This window comes from Tachysurus vachellii, chromosome 21 (genome assembly GCF_030014155.1).
Source record: "Tachysurus vachellii isolate PV-2020 chromosome 21, HZAU_Pvac_v1, whole genome shotgun sequence".
Lineage (NCBI taxonomy): Eukaryota > Metazoa > Chordata > Actinopteri > Siluriformes > Bagridae > Tachysurus > Tachysurus vachellii.
Genome location: NC_083480.1, coordinates 1,206,259 through 1,228,052, shown reverse-complemented (window position 1 = coordinate 1,228,052; position 21,794 = coordinate 1,206,259). Strand labels below are relative to the sequence as shown.

Below are 21,794 nucleotides of genomic sequence, written 5' to 3'. Positions count from 1 at the left end.
CCACAGCTGTGCTTTTCAAACAGCAGAAATCAACACGCTATACCACATAATTAACACTCTGTGCAAGTAACACACCAAACCCCACAATTAGCACTCCATACCACACAATTAGCACTCCATACCCGAAAATTAACACTCCATATCCCACAACACTCACAAACCTCACAATGAACACTTAATATGGTGCAATTAATGCTGTACCCCATCTCCATAACATTCTGTACCTTCTAATTAACACTGTGCCCCAGTTCCCTAACACCCTGTACACCATTAACACTGTACCCCAAGTACATAACATTCTGTACCCCATAATTAACGCTGTACCCCAGATCCCTAACAGTCCATACTCCCATTAACACTGTACCCCAGCTCCCTTACTGTCTATACACCATTAACACTGTACCCCAGCTCCCTAACTGTCTATACCCTTATTAACACTGTACCCCAGCTCCCTAACAGTCCATACCCTTATTAACACTGTACCCCAGATCCCTAACAGTCTATGCCCTTATTAACACTGTACCCCAGCTCCCTAACTGTCTATACCCCCATTAACACTGTAACACAGATCCCTAACAGTGTATACACCATTAACACAGCCACACAGACAAAACGTTTCCTCTGACACTGTTACATAAGACTAAGAATACCTCTCTGCACAGCTCTGTGTGTGTGTGTGTGTGTGTGTGTGTGTGTGTGTGTGTGTGGTGGGGGGGTGACGTCACCTCGTAGCCTGCAGCGCGCACGCGCAGACGGGCTTACTAGGACGAGCAAAGTCACAAATACCGCCTGGCGCCCAGACAATAAACACCGACAAGAGAGTACTGAATGTTCTGCAGTGCATTGCATTAAACGCACATGAAGTCAGTGTACGTATCAGGAAACACCCTGAAACATGACTGACAGGACATGCACAGCTGCTCACAACAACACACACACACACGAATCCCTCTTCGTGTAATGAGGTGTTTCCCGTATTCAGAATTACTGAATAGAGTAAAAAGGGCGAGACAAATAAAATCATTAACCTTTAACTCATAAGCTGATTAACATTCACCTCCTTCCAGAAGTGTGTTAATGAGTCCCACAGCTGCCGAATGCAGACACCGTTAGCATGCGCATTGCTGACAGCCCCACGTGTGAAACAACAAAAAGACAACAAGTCGTTTAGAGACTGCCAGCTGAACGAAAGCCCGAGCTGCGGTGTGTGTGTGTGTGTGTGTGTGTGTGTGTGTGTGTGTGTGTGTGTGTGTGATCAGGTGTGATGTGACTGCAGCAGTGGTGCAGGACATTGTGGTGAACACACACATGACCGCGCAGGCAGCAGAGGGAGGAGTCGGGGAAAACCCCTGCGAGTCCTCCGCAACAGGACGCCGAAAAAAACACACTTCCTCAAAGCCATCAAATACATAAACAGCAGCTAAATAACCAAAACACTCCACCAAAAACAAAGTGTTTACAGTCAGCATATAGAGGACTGGAGCTTAGCTTACCCACCGTCCCGAAGTGTTTGTTCAGCAACACTCGAGCTGTGCTGCGGGCTTCATAAACATTACACACATACACACACACACACACACACAGCGCATTAAAATGCTGCAGACGTCTACTCCACAACACAGACACTCCGGTGAGCTGCAAAACACGGGCCGGCCGGACAGCAGCTCCATGTCACTTAGAAACTTCTACAGGATTCTGAGCACGTTTCCATGTCCACAGAAGATTTACTAGCTTTACGTGTTAGCCAAATACCATGGAATGTACAGTACACACACACACACACACACACACACACACACACACACGAGCACATTTCCGTGTATCCCAGAGCAGCTACTTTATTGTGAACACACAGAAATGTTGCTTATCCACAGGCCTGAGTACTTACAGGTGCAGTCCTAATTGTTGGAGAAATTCCTGCTCCCCTACACCTTAACGGTCAGAGGTTTGTGTTTTCTTTCTCTCTCTCTCTCTCTCTCTCTCTCTCTCTCTCTAACTATTGCAGGAAACCGACAGGCCCACTGACGTCAGCGGGGGTCCCGTCTCCGCCTCCCGACCAGAGGAAATGCAGCCAGGTGGGTTCGCGACAAACGTCAACAAAAGTCCAGGTTTTCCTAGTTTTTTGTTTATTCAAGCGTACATTTGGTTTGATATCTTTAAACGAATCGTTAATGTGTCACACTGCGACTAGACGCCGACAATATTCATCTGATCTGTGACTGTTTAGAGTGAGTCGTTGCTCGCGCTACCCCTTTACACCGGCCCTATTTGCGCACAGCTTAGGACTGGCGGTTTTCCCGGAGGTTCCTTGTTGTCAGGTCACGTTGTGTCCCTCAACTAGCGCCTGGGCTTTCCCTTCCACACCTCTAAAAAAACAACCAGCACCAACAGCAGCACCAACACCAACAGCAGCACCACTCTCACTCACTCATCTTCTACCGCTTATCCGAACTACCTCGGGTCACGGGGAGCCTGTGCCTATCTCAGGCGTCATCGGGCATCAAGGCAGGATACACCCTGGACGGAGTGCCAACCCATCACAGGGCACACACACACACACACACTCATTCACTCACACAATCACACACTATGGACAATTTTCCAGAGATTCCAATCAACCTACCATGCATGTCTTTGGACCGGGGGAGGAAACCGGAGTACCCGGAGGAAACCCCCGAGGCACAGAGAGAACATGCAAACTCCACACACACAAGGCGGAGGCGGGAATCGAACCCCCAACCCTGGAGGCCACCGTGGCCTCCATTGCCCAAAGCCACCATGCCCACAGCAGCACCAACAGCAGCAAAAAGCACCAAAACCAGCACCAACACCAACAGCAGCACCGCCGCCTCTCCAAGCTTTATCTCGGGTTCATTTGCTTTGCGCTCATTTACACCAGAGTGGTTCGACGCGAGCATGATGTGAGAAATGACACAAGAACAAGAACGAGAAGGTTTTAACAGCTATTTTAATGAAAACAAATTAATGATCGCTGCATCATGCTTCCACAGAGACTTTATTAACGTTTTTAAGTTATTTGATTATCTGAGCTAGTGATTCTTGAGTCTACTTGAGTAACTAAAAATAAACACCTTTATAAGGTAAAGTTTGTTCCTCAAGCTTTTTTTAAACATTAAAGACGTATCTGTGGTAATGAAAGAGTTGTACACTAAAGTAGCTTGTGTAGGATGTGTTGTTAAAAAGAGAAAGTATATTTCATTACATGTTTGTTTCAGTTACTCTAATAAGTTACTGAAAACTTACAGTGTCATGTGGAAAAGACAAGAAACCGCATCAGAGTGAAGGTTTACTTAGAAGAATAAACCTTTTCTCACTGTTATTCCCTTCATAATAAAAAGGATTTAATCAGTGTAACTGAAAACACAGTTATTTATTAGCCACTTTGTCATGATGATGATGATGAAGATGGTGATCAGTACATTGTAAACGGTGTAAGCATTATTGCACGTTCGTGTTATTGTAGTAGATGAGATGTTCCACCTGCACACCCTCACACTCTCCGTACTGACACACTGTGTGAGTCACACTCCTTTATATCTGCTGCAGTCAACAAAATGGCGTCCTGCTCCTGCTATCATCACTGTGCTGTCACGCTCGAAAAACAAGTTTTAGAGTTTTAACTTTAGAGTTTTAATGAGAATATGAACATCATGAACTGTAAAGTAGTAATATAACATCAACACCTAGCTGTCACAAGCCATTCATTTGGATAATGTAATAAAAAAATCAAAAGTGAAGCATTTACATGGGGTTTATACTTTACATTTGGTGTAAATATTATTAAACCTTTTTTATTTAAACTTTCAGAAACCCCACGGAGGGTGAACATTAGGTGGTCTCCTGAGTATATCCATTCCAACACAATGGGCTTTAATACAGAAATGGTACAATCACTGTAATCAGAACAACATAAAACCAGATGAAAGCTGTGTATTAGAATAAAAGAAGATTTTATCATCATTTTAGCATTATAGCATTTATCATCTCACCTAATAAAATACAATTTTATGTTGAATAGCCTGCCCAAGAGGAACATAACAGCAGAAAATGCATATCAAAGTAAAAACCAATCCGTTAGAACTGAGGAACTACCTGTGGAGCTCACAGACAAGATTGTGTTGAGGCACAGATTTGTGGAAGGCTATAAAACATTCAGCTGCAGTGGTTTCCATTGAGAAGAGTGACTCCATAATTATCTAACAATTAGGACACTTTGTAGAGCTGACCACCCATCCAAACTGAGCGACTGAGGGAGAAGGGCCTTGGTAAGAGAGATGACACCTGCTCCCTACTCTCACTATAGATCACAATGTCATCCACAGACATCATTGTCTACAGAGATTCCTATCTGACTTCATCTGTCGACCTGTCCATCACCATAGCAAAAAAAGAAGGGACTCAATGCTATGGACTGAGGAAAAAATCCTTGATGTAGCCCCACCTCCACCTTGAACTCCTCTGTCTGACCTACAGCACATCTCACTGCTGTCATACTCCTCTCATACACATCCTGAACTACTCTGAGGTACTTCTCTGCCACTCCTGACATACAGTACCATAGCTCCTCTCTCACCACCCTGTCATACACTTTCTCTACATTGTACCCCCTCCAATACTACGTACTTTGCTCCCCTTCCCCCTGGTCTCCTGCACACACAGTATATTTACCTCCCTTCTCTCCATCATGTCCACCAGCTCTCTACCTTTCCCTGTCTTTGTACCAACATTAAGAGTCCCTATTCTCAGACCTATTCTTCTGCGAAACCTTCTCCCTCCTCTCCATGCCCCACCAACAGTAGCCCAATTTCACCCTATAGGTCGACAGTGCCAGTGGCAGTCGTTGTTAACCCAGGCCTCGACTGATCCGGTGTGGGATTCACACTAACGACTCGCATGTTTAAATTTGGCACTTTTTATGCCAGATGTCCTTCCCGACACAACTCTCACTATTTATCCGGGCTTGGCACCAGTACAGAAATCACAGACTATTCTTTGGTTTGACCTCGTTTACAATTCCACTGCTCATGGCCTGCACAACAGTGAAACATGATGGTGGTAGCGTCATGTTGTGGGGGTGTTTTCAGTAGTGGTCAGGAACTCAGACAGGGCCAATGGTGTACTCTCCAACAGCACAATGAGCATACATTAAGACATCACCTTAGTGCCTTGGGACAGCTCTGTAAATGTCCATGTGCGAATCAGCACGATCCTGAGAGTTTCTGCAGAAAAGAATGGCAGAGATGCCAAAGAGTAAATAAATAAATACATTTGTAAAGTTCTCATAATGTTGTTTGAACGCACTCTGCGTTGACATAAATTGTATTTTAGGTTGTTGGAGTAAATACATTTTGTGTTTCAAAGCTGTGTTTAGTTCACTTTTTTAACTCTTTTTTAATAAAAATATGTACAGTATATGATCGGTGTATCGTATTGTCCTTCGTTATTTGACTTATTAAATAATTTATTATATAATTTTATAAATCTCTGTTGACATTTTAAATAGTGTTTAGTTTTAAAATATTGTGCCCCTTTTGAATATTGAACAGTTTTTCTATCCAAACATCCCTCACATCACTTACTCTACTTTACTTTACTGTTTATACTACACTATATGTTATGTAACCCAAGCTGTTGCCATAGCGACTCCCTGACCTCAGTTCATACACATACAATATACAAATGAGCTATCCCATTCCCTCTATACAACATTCTGTAGCCACAAGTGAATGTATTCCAGCTCGAATTGTTTAAAACACCTGACTCAATTTAGGATGTAAAATAGTCTTTATAGTAGATACGTTGATGTGGAAGCTTTCAGACCTATCCAACATGATTTGGTTATCACTGATAAACATAGTTCACTTCCACATCAGAACCAGATTATCCACCTACACAAAAAAAAACAGACATACAAAAGATACCATAGAGATGTTAAAAAAAGGAATACATAACCACTCGTGTAAACATGTGCAGTTTATATTCCATGCTGTTATAATCTGATTACACAGGTCAGGTGAGCCCTCCTGTTCAAAGCAGCTAATATTCCTGAAGATTAGGGCTTTTTTTAAAAAAAGACTTTTAGGGCTTTTTATTTAAACAGGATTTGGCTAAAAAAAAAATCTGCTGCAAAAGATTTATTGGTCCATAATGGATCTATGGGTCCTTTACTGGCATATGGTCTACTTACAGTATGTATTCAGACCCTTCACTACAGCAATCCAACTGAACTTGTGTGTTTACTTGTGTGTTTTGATTATCTTGAAGTATCTCTAGGTCTTGATTTGACTCCACCTGTGGCCATCTGTAAACTGATAGGCCAAGGTTTAGAAATGTATAGATCCTACATTTGGAAGTGCAAGCTACACCAAAAAACAAAGGGGTCAAGTCGAGAAACTCTCTATAGTCCTTCATGATTAAACTGTGTCAAGGGATTGATCCAACAAAGGGAATAGATCCATTTTTAAAGATATGAATGTTGAATGTGCCAGGAGCACACTAGGAACCAACAGGAACCTTACTAGCGCTGACCTTCTGGCCAAACTCAGTCAACAGGCTAGAAAGGCCTTGGTGAGGAATGTGACAAAAAACCAAATGTACAAACTAACAGAGCTTCAGGTATAACTGACCAAAAGTGACAAACATATCATAAAGAGCTCAAACAGCCAGGCCTATATGTATGGTAGAGAGGCTAGACAAGAAGCCACTCCTGAATGAAAGACATTCTGTAGGCAGGCACTTTCAAAACCAGCCACTGCTCATCAAACTGCTGATATCACACCTATATTGAAGCATGGTGGAGGTAGCATCATGCTACTGCTGGAGAGACTGGTTAGAACAAAGAGAATTACAAATGCAGCCAGAAACAGAGCTTCAGAATGCACACCACGTCAGGTGAAAGTTCACCTGTCACCATGATGACAAATGAGCCAAAGCGTACAGTAAAGATAACACTGTGGTGGCTTCAGGACAAGTCTGTAAAGGCCCTTGAGTGGCCCAGGAAGAGCTCAGACCTGTACCCCAGATAACATCTGTACAAAGAGCTGAAGATGCAGCTCACAGATGCAGATGTGTTGGATTGCCTTGGTAAAGTGTGCCCTAATGTGTACTGTGGAGCTATATACAGCCTACTGTATATACATTCTTTTTATCAAGGTGTTAAATAGGTGTCCATAGCACAGTTAAATATAATTGTTCAGTAATTCAGGGACTGAAGTGGTGTAATAGATTATGATACTGTAATGTACAGTTTGTGTAATAAGTAGTTTTTTAGCTCCCCCACTAACAGTATCATTTAATGTCTTACTGTCTCATACTCAGTTATGATGCACCACCTTCCCAAGAAAATTTACAGCTTCTTTACTGAAAATATCTTAAATGGGATATTAGTTTAAAAAAATGAGAGAGTTGAGAATTGATGTCTGATTTGTAGATAGTCATAGTGAATAATGCTGTAAGGACACGATTTCTTCAGCTTTTCTTATCACAATATTGAAAATCATTGGAGCCCACAGACAGAAGCAGTTATGTAGGGTAAAGGGGTAAAACACAGTTTGTGGGGATTCAGGACTCGTGACGCATCATTGCTGAACTGAATCCTACATTGATGAATTAAACATACCAATGTATCCCACAACCCACGGCTCAGTTTATGTAATAACTCCTGACTGTGATAAATGTGTGTGTGTGTGTGTGTGTGTGTGTGTTACTGTGTGTGTTAGTGTCCGTGTGTGTGTGTGTGTATCCGTGTGTGTCCGTGTGTGTGTGTGTGTGTGTGTGTGTACCCAGACTGGGTTGGAGGATTAAGATGAGTCATCAGCACTACACTTTGTTTTAATCCCCCGATACAGCCAACAATAAGGCTTTGAGGAAATGTTGGTTGAAATATTTCCCCATTATTATCTTTATCTCTGAATCATTTCATCACCAAAGCATGATGGACTTCTGTAGTGAAAAACAAAGATAAATGTGAGCACAATACAAACAAAAAAAATAAAGAATCAAATGAGCGGAGCTGAACTATAGAGGTAGAGAGATGATGGCATGACTTTCCATCACTCTTGTGTTGTGTAACAGTGAATAAATGAATTTCGTCACTGTCACTGTCCTGACTAACATATATCTGATACTGAGCTTACTACATTCACTACCAGTTTATTCTGTGTTCAGTATGAAACACTGACTGAAGCCCAGGTTTATATCATACAGAATAAAATACATGTGGTTAATCCCACAAGTGTAAATAGGACTTCATTACTTTTTTCACTAGGGGGCACTATTTAAATAAAACAAAAATGGACCATTTGATTAGACTAGGATTTATTTTATGTGTTGTTTATTTATGTCCAAAGCACAAGGACAGATAACAGTATACTTCACTTTATTTTTATTTATTTATTTATTTACTTACTTACTTATTTATTTGACAGTTTTTAGTTTTAAAGCACCCTGTGTATATGACTGATGTTTGTAGATCATTTCAGTACAGATTAAAGCCAATATCAGCATTTTAAAACAATGTGCATTACATTTATCTGACCTTGGTTCCTTCCTGCTAACAATACTACCAGCTTTTTAACATTTTCTCCGGTTATTTCAGCAAAGTAAAACAGCAGCAACTTCCTGGAATGGTATGAATTTGTACAGATTGTTCTGCAGTGTGAGTACGAGTGACTGAATGCTGTGTCATGTCCAGACTGGTGCAGGAGTGGACGTGCTATGAGTTAGTGAACCATGACTGACCAGCCTGAATATCAGGCAGTTTCAGGGCCCAAAACCAGGGTTCCAGACATGGAAATCGCTTAGATCCTGATTACTCTACATTGGGGCCGTGAAAAGCCTCTCAAACTTCAGAATATTCAGTACATTAAATACATGCAATTTTCTTTTTTTTTATTTCCTAGAAAGTTCATTCCTAGATGTGTAAACAACTTGGATCATGGCACCTTTCCTATCAAACCACCCAATTCATTTAAATGTATTGGAACGGGATCTGATTATTGGGTTGCTATAACTGCATGAAGCCTGAAACTTGAAAAACATCACCAATCCATTCTCTGGTCTTCATGTTGGATAATCCTTTTCAACAGCAATTCCAGTCTTCAGTGGGACTCTAACCCAGAGCAGACATTCAGAGCTATTACCTGTGTACCCAGACAGTCTGTCAGGACACACCTGAGCAGTGGGAAACACAATCACTCTCAATCACATGGTCCTGTATTATTGCTTACCTAAACATTGGGTGTTCTATTACAAAATGTTCTGTGCTACTTACACATCTAGAGATAAATTCCAGGAAATAAAAGCTGAAAATTTTATCTCTCTTCTCATATTTATCTTTGACAGGTTAGAAATTCAAAAGTATTGCAAAACATTTTTTAAACCATTATCAGTCTTGTCTCCAGCATAATTTAGGATCAAATTAGAAGTAACTGTTTTAACAGAGCAAGCGTGAGGCGCCCTCTGGTGTCTAGGCAGTGAATTATCATCATCTGTAGTTTAACGTGTAAGTTGGAGATCACCTGTAAAGAAAGGAGACAGTACAGGATGTGTGATTGTGTAAATCAGTATAGTAATAAATCCTTTTATCAATACATAACTATTAATAACAGGTCTAAAATAAACCGTTTATACTTTACCAAAGAAAACTGAAAAAAGGAGAACAAACATTCAGCATGAACTTTTATGATGAGTACTAAACTGAACTGAACTGTGATGAGTAAAGAACTGTGATGAGTACTGAACTTATTTTAACTGTGATGAGTACAGAACTAGTACTGAACTGTGATGGGTACTGATCTGTGATGAGTACTGAACTGTACTGAACTGTGATGAGTACTGAACTGTACTGAACTGTGATGCGTACTGCTCTGTGATGAGTACTGATCTGTGATATTTACTGTACTGTACTGAACTGTGATGGGTACTGAACTGTGATGGGCACTGACCTGTGATGAGTACTGAACTGTACTGAACTGTGATGAGTATTGAACTGTGATGAGTATTGAACTGTGATGAGTACTGAACTTATTTTAACTGTGATGAGTACAGCACTAGTACTGAACTGTGATGAGTACTGATCTGTGTGAATACTGAACTGTATTGAATTGTGATGAATACTGATCTGTGATAAGTACTGAACTGTATTGAACTGTGATGGGTACTCGTCTGTGATGAGTACTGAACTGTGATGAATACTGAACTGTACTGAACTGTGATGAGTACTGGTCTGTGATGAGTACTGAACTGTACTGAACTGTGATGGGTACTGATCTGTGATTATTACTGTACTGTACTGAACTGTGATGAGTACTGAACTGTATTGAACTGTGTTGAGTACTGAACTGTACTGAACTGTGATAAGTACAGAATTGTGATGAGTAGTGAACTGTACTGAACTATAATCTAACAAATCTACCCCATCTAACACATCTACTCATATCACACATATGCCCCATCTAACACATCTAACAGATCAAACACATCTCACACATCTACCCATCTCACACATCCAACCCATCTACCGAATCTATCACATCTAACCCATCTATCACATCTATCACATTTAACACATGTACCCCATCTAACACATCTAACACATTAAACCCATCTAAAACATCTACCCCAACTAACACATCTAACACATCTAACACAACTAACTCATCTACCCCATCTAGCCCAGCTACCCCATCTACCACATCTAATACACATATAGTTTAATCTCAATCATTAATTATGTCATGGAAAAGTTCATTAATTCAGTAATTCAATTTAAATAGTGACACTTGTGTATTATATAAATGCAGTACACACAGATTGAAGTAATTTAAGTCTCTGGTTCTTTTAATTGTGAAGATTGTGGCTCACATTTAACAAAAACTCACTAATTCACTATCTCAAAAAATTAGAATACTTCATAAGACAAAAAAAAAAAACATTTTTAGTGAATTGTTGGCCTTCTGGAAAGTTTGTTCATTTACTGCATATGTACTTAATACATGGTTGGGGTTCCTTTTGCTTTAGGAGGTGATCAGTCTGTGGCAGTGCTGAGGTGGTATGGAAGCCCAGGTCTCTTTAACAGTGGCCTTCAGATCATCTGCTTTGTTTGGTCTCTTGTTTCTCATTTTCTCTCTTGACAACAGCTCATAGATTCTCTATGGGGTTCAGGTCTGGTGAGTTTACTGGCCAGTCACTCACACCAACACCACGGTCATTTAACCATCTTTTGGTGCTTTTGGCATGTGGGCAGGTGCCAAATCCCACTGGGAAATGTCATCAGCATCTTTAAATAGCTGCCCAGCAGAAGGAAGCATGAAGAGCTCTAAAATTTCTTGTTAAACGTGTGCAGTGAATTTGTTTTTCACAAAACACAGTGGACCAACAGCAGCAGATGGCATTGTACACCAAATCATCACAGACTGTGGGAACTTAACACTGGACTCGGGCTATGAGCTTCTCCAGCCTTCCTCCAGACTCGGGTTTCCAAATGAAATGCAAAACTTGCTCTGATCTGAAAAAGGACTTTGGACCACTGGGCAGTCCAGTTCTTCTCCTTAGACCAGCTAAGACGCCTCTGACATTGTCTGTGGTTCAGGAGAGGCTTAACAAGAGGAATACGACAACTGTAGATAAATTCCTTCATGCCTTGTCCCCAGCCTCAGTCCATTCCTTGTGAAGTTCACCCAAATTCTTGAATCTATTTTGCTTAACAAACCCCTCAAGGCTGCGGTTCTCTTGATTGGTTGTGTATCTTTTTCTTCCACACTTTTTTCCAACTCAACTGTCTGCTAACATGCTTGGATACAGAACTCTGTGAACAGTTCTTCGCCAATGAATGTTTGTGGCTTTCCCTCCTTGTGAAGGGTGTCAGTGATTGTCTTCTGGACAACAGTCTTCCCCATGATTGTGTAGCCTAATGAACCAAATTGAGAGACCATTTTGATGTCTCAGGAAACCGTTGCAGGAGTTTTCAGTTGATTAGCTTATTGACTTGTCACCATATTCTAAATTATTAGAGATAGTGAATTTGTGGGTTTTTGCTAAGTGTGAGTCAAAATCATCACAATTAAAACTTGTGTGGTTTTATTGATGTTCTGCTTCATCAGCGATATTAATTTGTTAAGTCATCCAGACTAAGTCTCTGTGATTGTGTTAGTGAATGACTTTCTCTGTTAAGGGACACCAGCGCTCCCTGGTGGATCACAGTGAGAAAGTTTCTCCTCTTCTTATCTGTTCATACTGTGGCATATTTTATTTATTTCATTAAATCAGTACTTAGTTAAATTGGTGAAAGGGATTATTACATTTAACTTCAGGATTTAATTTATTTATATAATAATTACTAATCTCTGGCAGTGGACCAGTGCTTGATAAAAATATTTTTTACAGATTATAAAATTGTTATGAGTAATATGTGAGATACATATATTAACTACAGTAAGAATAAACCACGTTAGTCAAAGTCATATACGTAGGTTTGTCATTTAATATGTTTTATGGTTTAATTATTTAGTCAATTAATGATTAGTTGGGACAGAGAAGAAGAAATGTGAAGAAATATAATAGATGCTTGAAAAAAAAAACTCAAATCTCCTAAAAGTGGAGATTTACAGCGTGTGGTGATGCAGTCAGGTCAACATGGAGGCACGTTTCCAGCACCATGAGGCTCTGCTGAGAGCAGACAGGACTTACTGAACATTAACATGTTAATGGATGTACTTAAGTGTTTGAAACTCCAGGCAGATGACACACAGATAGAGAGATGGCACTGAAATGATGCTCAGCTGGTTTTAAGATCCCAGTATGTGGCATAAAACATTCCCCAAATCATTACACCATCATCATGAGCTACTGAACTACTGATCACAGGGCAGGTTCAGGGTCCACGGGCCACAAATTCAGCCTATACTGTCCATTCATGTTTGTTGTGTGTGTACTGTATGTTATACATGTAATAAATCCTTCTTGTGCTTTACAGCTGAAAATACTTTTAAAATGTTGTCTTCAGCAGACCAAAAGGCGGGACACCACAACAGGCGCCTGTACCCATGGGCGAGGATCACACATTGTTCCAAATACCTTAACTTGAAACAATGGAATTTAAAGGCTGGGGCTACTTTCTAAGTTCTCCTAAAAATAGTGCACGGCCGTAATGGAGAGCTCTGGCTCAATGTTCCTGTGACACGTAAGATAGAATGCAGTAAATAGCGTCACTCGTTTAAAGATTATTAGATATTATACTTTCTGGTATGAAGTTGTTTTCTCTCGTTCTAATTTTCCAGGTTAAAGAGCGTCACTCTGTTTGCTGGAGCTCTTTAACCATAAAGGGTTTCCTAAGGAGGAAACTAAAGACAATGGAGCCACGTGCGTTAGTCCACTTAATAATATTCAAGTGTCTCAGCAGCTTTATTACTGAGGATACAGTGAGAGACCCAAAGCAGTTCTATATCAGGACACTCATTTTTATTGGTTTTATTTGTTTATTTATTTATTTTTGAGGATGCTGAAATAAAAAGACAGTGATTATAGCACTCTTTTATTTCTAGCATTATCACATGAGAATGTTGCTGTAAACATGCTGCTGGATGACGAGTTGTCTGTTCTATCAGACCATGTTGGAGATGATGGACCTGATCAGAGCCTTGTGTTAACTGCATCATCACGTCAGTAGTAAGAATCAGCCTTTGGAGATTATAGAAATGCTAAAACACTCTACTGATTATTAATCATCCTTCTCTTTCGCACTGCATTCCAGCATCAGGGAGAAAAAAGGAACTTCAGACACAGCTGATTATTTCTGTTGAATTAATTGAATGTGAGACTTTATTTCCTGTCAGCACCAACACACGTCTGTTATCTTCTCATAATGTGATTGGCTCGTTCCAACACAAGGTCCACATGCACTCACCCTGTGGGGAAATAATGACTTCACATGTTGATGAGTAAGTAAATATTTTTTATGTAACTTGTAGACATTTTCTCTTAAACCTCTTTTGTTTTGGTGGAGATACTCATCCTACCTCATTCTGAAATGTAGTGATGACCTGCCGCCATTTTTTTAGTGATGTAAGTGAACATAAATGCAATAAAACTATCTAAAAATAACTATCTAATAAATAAATACAGTTAAAACTAACTAAACACAGCTCGACCTGCTGATACTGAAACAGTCAGCAGTATTATAAAGAAGGCTGTTAGCTGAAAGTGTTTAATCTGTAGGTGGAGAGAAGACACAGGTATGATGTGGACCTGGTGATAGAGCTGCTCCATGAGGAACATTAGAAGGTACATCGCACTCTGTATGTAAATGACCACGCTGTCCAAAGTTTTATTAGAAATTGGTTTCTTTTTTTATTTCAAATGTCAGTAGTTTATTTACAGAAAAACTTTTTTTTTTTACAATCATATCCATGTTATAAACCCCAGCTGTACCCCAGCTGATATAAAATTAAAAAAAGAACCTTATGGTACACTATCTACATAAGCCATGTCCATGTTCTGTACAGAGTTGACTGTGGAGGATCGATCCTTTCCATTTACACTCTCTGCATGTAGTGACACAGCTCAAACACATATAAGACACTTGTGTAGGTCAAAGTGATACAACATTTCACAAGAGAAATGGGACAAGAGACTGGATGGCCTGCTCAGTACTTCAGTACAGGAGAGATTCAGGACAAAAACTTAAGGAATCTCCTAATAACCTCCTAATAACCTCTGATGTCCAACCACGTGAGATGAGTCTGGTGTCTGATGTTTGCTTATTTTCTTTTGAGCTGGAGGTCTGAGGTTAGGATGGTTAAGAATCTCAAATAGTTTCTGTAGAAATATGACTGATATGGACGTGATGATGTCCTTCTATAACTGAAACCTGTAAATCCAGCAGCTTGTGGTGAGGAATAAAGAAAGATTCAGATTAAAAACTCATCTATTATCTAATATGTTTGGGATCTATTGTACTTTAGTCTACTAGTAAAATCTGATGGTCTCTTTTATATGTATTTTATATATAATAAATCTAGGAGCATTATCCAAAATTGTGTATTTATATTTCTAAAAGAAGAGGCTGCTGTAAGTCCTGTATTTAAAGAATAGAATACAGAGATCTTTGTACGTCTCTGTACAGAAAACCAAGAAGCTGAAACATCAGATTAGAAACATAAGAAAACAATCAGACTCGTGTCTCTTTAACCCTTTAAAGAGGTAATGAAGCATGGTGTCGCTTTAAAAGCGCCCTCTAGTGGACAGATCTGCTACTGACGATGAACAATAACCCTAATAATAATAATAATAATAATAATAATAATAATAATAATAATAATAATAATAAGTCTGTAATAATATTGTTGAATTTGTCTGGCCTTTCAAAATAAGTCTGCAAAAGAACAATTTTATCAGTTCGACAGTTTACAGACATGAACGTACAGGAGAATCAGTACAGCTAAAGCTTTAGAGAAAAACTCATGACCAGAGATAAACGTGTCTAACTGTGAATCTGTAACATTCACAATTCAGTATAAATAAGAACTTGTGGTGAACACATTTCTGATCAGATCTGTTTATATAAACTGCACCTCCTTCTTTCAATTTCTTACAAATAGCAGATAAATAAAGTGTTGATTTAATCCTATTAATCTAAAGACATTAAACCATCAGGAACTGATGCAAGTCCCTGCAGAATTAGCAGCAAGGTGGCGACGTAAACAACATAATAGCATGTAGAACAGCTGTAAGAAACAGGTTTGATTTAATGTGCTGTCCTGCTCCGTTAGACACTGGCTGCTGAAATAAAGTGGGTTCATTCAGACAGATGATGGCGTTCAATCAGAAATATTGCCAAAGTTCAATTTCTGTCTGTCCCTTGAACCAAACTAACAACCGACAACTAAAAGCTAAGCTTCAGGTCCAGAGCTGAAACTGGAATGAGATTATAGATAAAAAATACTTCACAATACTTCTTAAATGTCATAAATATGCTACAACTTTATGCAATGAAATATGAGAGTCAGCAGATTCTCAACCTGAACACCAGGAAAAAAAACTCTTCGTGTGTAATGAGGTTTTAACTGTATTTTTCAGAGGTGTGTGAGGAAAACTGCTGCTCTTCAACCTGATGAATGCCTTAATCTGCCGCACTCTATTCAAATGGTCTCGTAGACTGTAATTTTCTGCCCGAAGTGTTTTTTCAGCATTACAGTCATGCATTTCTTCTGCTAAGCATTTCAGGTTCAGGTTCTGCTGACTCTGATTTGACTCCTAACTTCCTGTCATGGCTCGAAGACACAGAGACACAGCCTTGCTGACCTCAAAGATCAAGGTCATTAAAGCAGTATAAAGCACGACACTGAGCAACAGACACTTTAATTCCAGGACCATTGAGCTTCTTAGCAGAGTGGAGGTTCTAAAGTCCCCTCCATGTGTGTAGAGAAGGTGCACAGGAACCTACAGGAAGCCGTGACCCAGCAGTGCACCACATTTATACTCTTCTCTATAAACCCAGTGTGCTTAAGGCCTGAGGTACAAAAGAAAAGCAAATCTACATGCAACAGAGACTCATGGGATTGATGTACAAAGAGAGATGATTATAAAGGTAATTAAAAGCTAATGTGAGAAAACGCATTGATACCTTTACAAACCCTACATCTAAACTTTCCTCTCAGGAACCTTAGTGTAAAATAATCATGTACAAACCCTTCATCATGATTACATTAGCTGAGCTGATGGGAGGCTGTAAACAGGGTCTAAGTGATGCTGGAGCTTCAGTAATACATGTTGAAGGAGCATTTCATCTGTGAATCAAACCTCAGTAGATTCAACTCAAATCACTGGAGTTGTCCATAATAAAGAATTAAATATGTTTGATAAACAATCAGTATATATTCAGTAATCTTGATTATCTTTGAGTAAAGTGTTAAAGTGGATTATAATAACGTGAGCTGGATCACAGCCGAGATAAACCTCCTGTCTGTCAGGTGTGTTAACACTGAGAAGGTGAGTTAGACTGTATAGCATTAACATCCATACTGATAAGACTGCTGCAAGACAGAAACATCAGACAAACAGAAAGGGTTAAATATATTCAGTCTGTAATGGGGGAGTGCGTAGGTGGTGTGTGCTGAAACGTCATGCTGGTCCTCAGGTGCTGTGGATTTACTCTGAGCGCTGAACACGCTGAACAATACAGGACTGACAGAAAATACTTCCCAGAAGTTGAATGCAGAAACAAACATAGAAGGACAAACTTCTGAAGACAGTCACTATAGCTTCCTGTTATCTGTTTCCTGTCAGTCGTCAGTGCAGCGACCACCAAAGTGCAGTTTATGATCCAACAAGATGTGAGCCTATTCACAGGCTCGGACGGAGGTCCTCCTGGCGATTACAGTGAAAAATAAAACACCTTTCTTAGCATTTACTGTGGCCTGAGCTGCCAACCACAAGGCAGCTAAGCCATGTACCTCCACCTGTAAGCCACCTCCAGGAACCACAGTTCCATATCTCATGTCTCCAGCCACCTCCTCCACCAGGTCCAGTCACAGAGTAGCCAGGATGCGGGAGAAGGAGATGAGGATGGTGAGCGTGGTCTGGCCCACCCCGAACACCAGAGCCTCCAGAGGAGCCATGTCCTTTCCTGCGACACGATACACCCAGGCCACCACTGCACCTGATACCAACACCACACCGTCAAAGAGGAACATAATAAAAACCACTACTTATTCTGTCCCTAATATACCTCACATGCCTTCACCTACTTTATGAAACAGAGCTGGTAGAAAAGGTGAGCTGAGCTAGCTAGTAAATGACATCTTCTATCAGGAAATGACTCGGGTGCGTGCAGGTACTTACTGGTGAGAATGCCTCCGATGATGGAGGCCAGAAAGCCGGCACTGATCAGCACCAGCGTAATGAGGCGTCCACGCTTGTGCCTCTGCAGCATCACACACATGAGCAGCCCCACGGCCCCGTGAACAAACAGTGATGAGAAGAGACACCACAGGAAGACCCAGTACCACATCTCTGTAACACACACCATAAAGGACGAATAGATAAACACAGAGAAACGATCTGAAAGACACACAACTGGTCAATGTTGTGTAATAAGTCTTTCTGAGTGAAAAATAAAATATAATGAGAAAAATAATCATCTTTATATTCAGGGAATCCACATAACTTTAAGTTTGAGATAATTAATGTAATATAATCTGTAAAATCGACTATTGTTTTAAACTGTTACTAATTCACAGACTCACATACTTGAGTTTGTGTTTTTACAGGAAGTGAAAGCGGATGTCATTTAGTTTCCTGACTGTTTGAAAGACAAGTTATTTCACAGTGATTTTTCCTCTTTTCCTCTGTAACATTAGACTCAGAGTCTGATCTACAGTCTGATTTATAATCACTGAGTGTTGATGAAGCTTTGACCGATCACTCGGCTCTGAATACCAGAAACTACACACACACTGCCACCTTCCTGTTCTGCTGTAAGTGACAACTGGAAGCTGTAGCTGGATTGTAGTCGGATTCCTCTCCCAAAGCCCCTGACAGACTCTGACCTAAACCTTACACTGAGACATTTCTCCAGTCTACATGTGCATGTGAGGAGCTTCCCTGCAGCTCCGTTCTCCAGGTTTCTTCAGGAACTGTTCCAGGTGTGAAAGAGATGTAGGAGGTTGATGTAAGAGGGTGAGGCATGACACACACACACACACACACACACACATACACACACACTCACACACACACCCTCACACACCCTCACGCACTCTCACGCACACTTTCACACTCGCTCTCACGCACTCTCACAAACTCTCACGCACTCACACACTCTCACACACACTCTCACACACTCACACACTTTCACACACTCTCACACGCTCACACACACACACACACTCACACACTTTCACACTCTCACACACTTTCACACACTCTCACACACACTCACACACTTTCACACACTCTCACAGACACTCACACACTTTCACACACTTTCACACTCTCACACGCTCACACACACTTTAACACACTCACACTCTCACACAGTGTTGTAATGTAACGGAGTACAAATTCTTCGTTACTGTACTTAAGTAGAAATGTCACGTATCTGTACTTTACTTTGTATTTAAATTTATGTCAACTTTCACTTTTACTCCACTACATTTCCTAGATAAAATGTAAACTTTTACTCCGTTATATTTCCACTAAGCATCTTTGTTACTCGTTACTACAAAATAAAATCAGAAGAAATGTGTGCGACTGCAATAAGGGAGGTTCGGTGAATCACTGCTCCTAGATTACATTACACTCCGCACGCTGTACGGAGAAGCACAGGGACGAGCAGCGTGCACTCGCAGTCAGAGCAGGAGGCGTTTATCTATAACGTTAATCGGCTGAAAGCCGCAAAGAGGCAACCAAAACAGTGAAATGTCACTATTCTTATTACCAGAGTTGTAGCACAAACAAAATATTAATGTAAACAATCCATTCAATATTAAATAAAAATAACATTTATTGATTTGGTCTTTGTTTTGTGAATATTAGTTTATTAATGACTGCATTCATTGGACACACTGTTAGTAGAGAATGCACACATACATGAACTGATCTGATTCAAGACTGGAATCATTACATCATGCATAAAATTTTGGTGTCCACTTTTGCCATTTAATAATACCATAACTTTTGGCTTACTATGTAGTCATATAATATATAATATAAAACTCTTCTTGTTTTAAATTCTCACTGAGGACTAAAACCCCCTAAAGATGAGACCCTAGAACCGCCCCTGATCTTATGTCTACTGAAAATCACTGAAATTTTACTTTTTACTTTTACTTCAAATACTTATGTACATTAAATATCAGAAAATGACTTTTGATACTTAAGTACAGTAAATATCAGATACTTTAAGACTTTTACTTGAGTAATATTCTAAAAGGTAACTTTCACTTCTACTGAAGTCTTTTTCTAGTACGATACTTGTACATTTACTCAAGTATTGTACTTTATACAACACTGCTCTCACACACACGTTAACACTCACACACACACACACACACACACACACACACACACACACACACACACACACATATATATATATATATATATATATATATATATATAACATCAGTGTGTGTGTTTGTGTGTGTGTGTGTGTGTTTGTGTGTTTGTGTGTTTGTGTGTGTGTGTGTGTGAGAGAGAGAGAGAGAGAGAGAGAGAGAGAGAGAGAGAGAGAGAGAGTGATGCACATGAAGCAGACAGACATAAAACAGAGAGACATGAGACAAAGACATGAAGCAGAGAGACATGAAACAGAGACATGAAGCAAAGAGACATGAAACAGAGACATGAAACAGAGAGACATGAAACAGAGACATGAAACAGAGAAACAGAGACATAAAGCAGAGAGACATGAAATAGAGAGACATGAAACAGAGACATGAAACAGAGAAACAGAGACATAAAGCAGAGAGATATGATGCAGAGATACATGAAACAGACAGACATGAAGCAGAGAGACATGCTGCAGAGAGACATGATGCAGAGAGACATGAAGCAGAGACATGAAGCAGAGACATGAAACAGACATGAAACAGAGACATGAAGCAGAGACATAAAGCAGAGAGATATGATGCAGAGATACATGAAACAGACAGACATGAAGCAGAGAGACATGATGCAGAGAGACATGATGCAGAGAGACATGAAGCAGAGACATGAAACAGAGACATGAAACAGAGACATGAAGAAGAGAGACATGAAGCAGAGACATGAAGCAGAGACATGAAACAGAGCACCAATAGTTTCTAGAATATAAAATGACATTTAAAATGGATGCGCGCGTGCAGCTGCCTGTGTCCGGGTCCCTAAACCGGCAGTGACTTGACGCGCCGGGAGGTGAACAGATAGATGTAGGGACAGGTGAGTAGACGAAGGGAACGCGTGCTGAGTGCTTTTAAGTGACAATGCCACGTACCTGTGAAGTGCTGCAGTGTGGGCACAGTGCCTTGTACCCACAGACTCAGCACCCTCTGCACGGACAGATTAATGGAATAATCCTTGCTCATGGTTCTGCCACCGCCGACACCCGGCTCTTTGTCACACGGCTGAACGTGGCTTTGGCTGACAGTGATGGGCCTGACATGGGCAGCTCTACCCCCCTCTTTTACCAGCAACGCCCTGGTTTGGGCTGACTGTGTCCGGTGGCAGCGGAGAAGGAGCGTTAGTTCGTCTCTTCATAGCGGAGAGAAGCGGCGGCTGGTCGGGGGCCATGTTGGCTACACCAGCGCTACATCCTCAGTGTGACCGACAGCTCCGAGCGCTTAAAGGCGCAGTGCATGTGAAAGCGCAGCGCGGGTGGAAACATAGTATGGTGACAGTATTACAGTATAATGATAACAGTATAATGATGTTACAGTAGTATAATGACAGTATAACAGTATAATGATAGTACTGTAGTATAGTGACAGTATAACAGTAAATGATAGTACTGTAGTATAGTGACAGTATAACAGTATAATAATAGTACAGTAGTATAGTGACAGTATAACAGTAAATGATAGTACTGTAGTATAGTGACAGTATAACAGTATAATAATAGTACAGTAGTATAGTGACAGTATAACAGTAAATGATAGTACTGTAGTATAGTGACAGTATAACAGTATAATAATAGTACAGTATAGTGATAGTACAGTAGTATAGTGACAGTATAACAGTATAATAATAGTACAGTAGTATAGTGACAGTATAACAGCATAATAATAGTACAGTAGTAT

General features: G+C 40.3%; 2 protein-coding genes across 4 annotated transcripts in view; both read right to left on the bottom strand.

Annotated features, from left to right (window-relative positions):
• Positions 1-2,023, bottom strand: part of hivep1 (HIVEP zinc finger 1) — a 47,156-nt gene extending 45,133 nt beyond the window's left edge. For 2 of the 3 annotated variants that reach the window (XM_060897605.1, XM_060897608.1), the window contains exon 1: positions 1,889-2,023. The gene's annotated coding sequence lies outside the window, so the exon portion shown is untranslated. Of the gene's footprint in view, positions 1-1,497; positions 1,517-1,888 lie in introns of those variants that run through there. The other variant, XM_060897607.1, reaches the window with a different exon arrangement.
• A 12,361-nt stretch (positions 2,024-14,384) lies between these two features.
• Positions 14,385-21,329, bottom strand: tmem170b (transmembrane protein 170B). The gene is given in 4 exon segments (XM_060897383.1): positions 14,385-17,677; positions 17,860-18,030; positions 20,993-21,109; positions 21,112-21,329. Coding segments are annotated over 4 exon segments (468 nt in total). The 5' UTR covers positions 21,161-21,329; the 3' UTR covers positions 14,385-17,546.
• Positions 21,330-21,794: the final 465 nt, after the last annotated feature.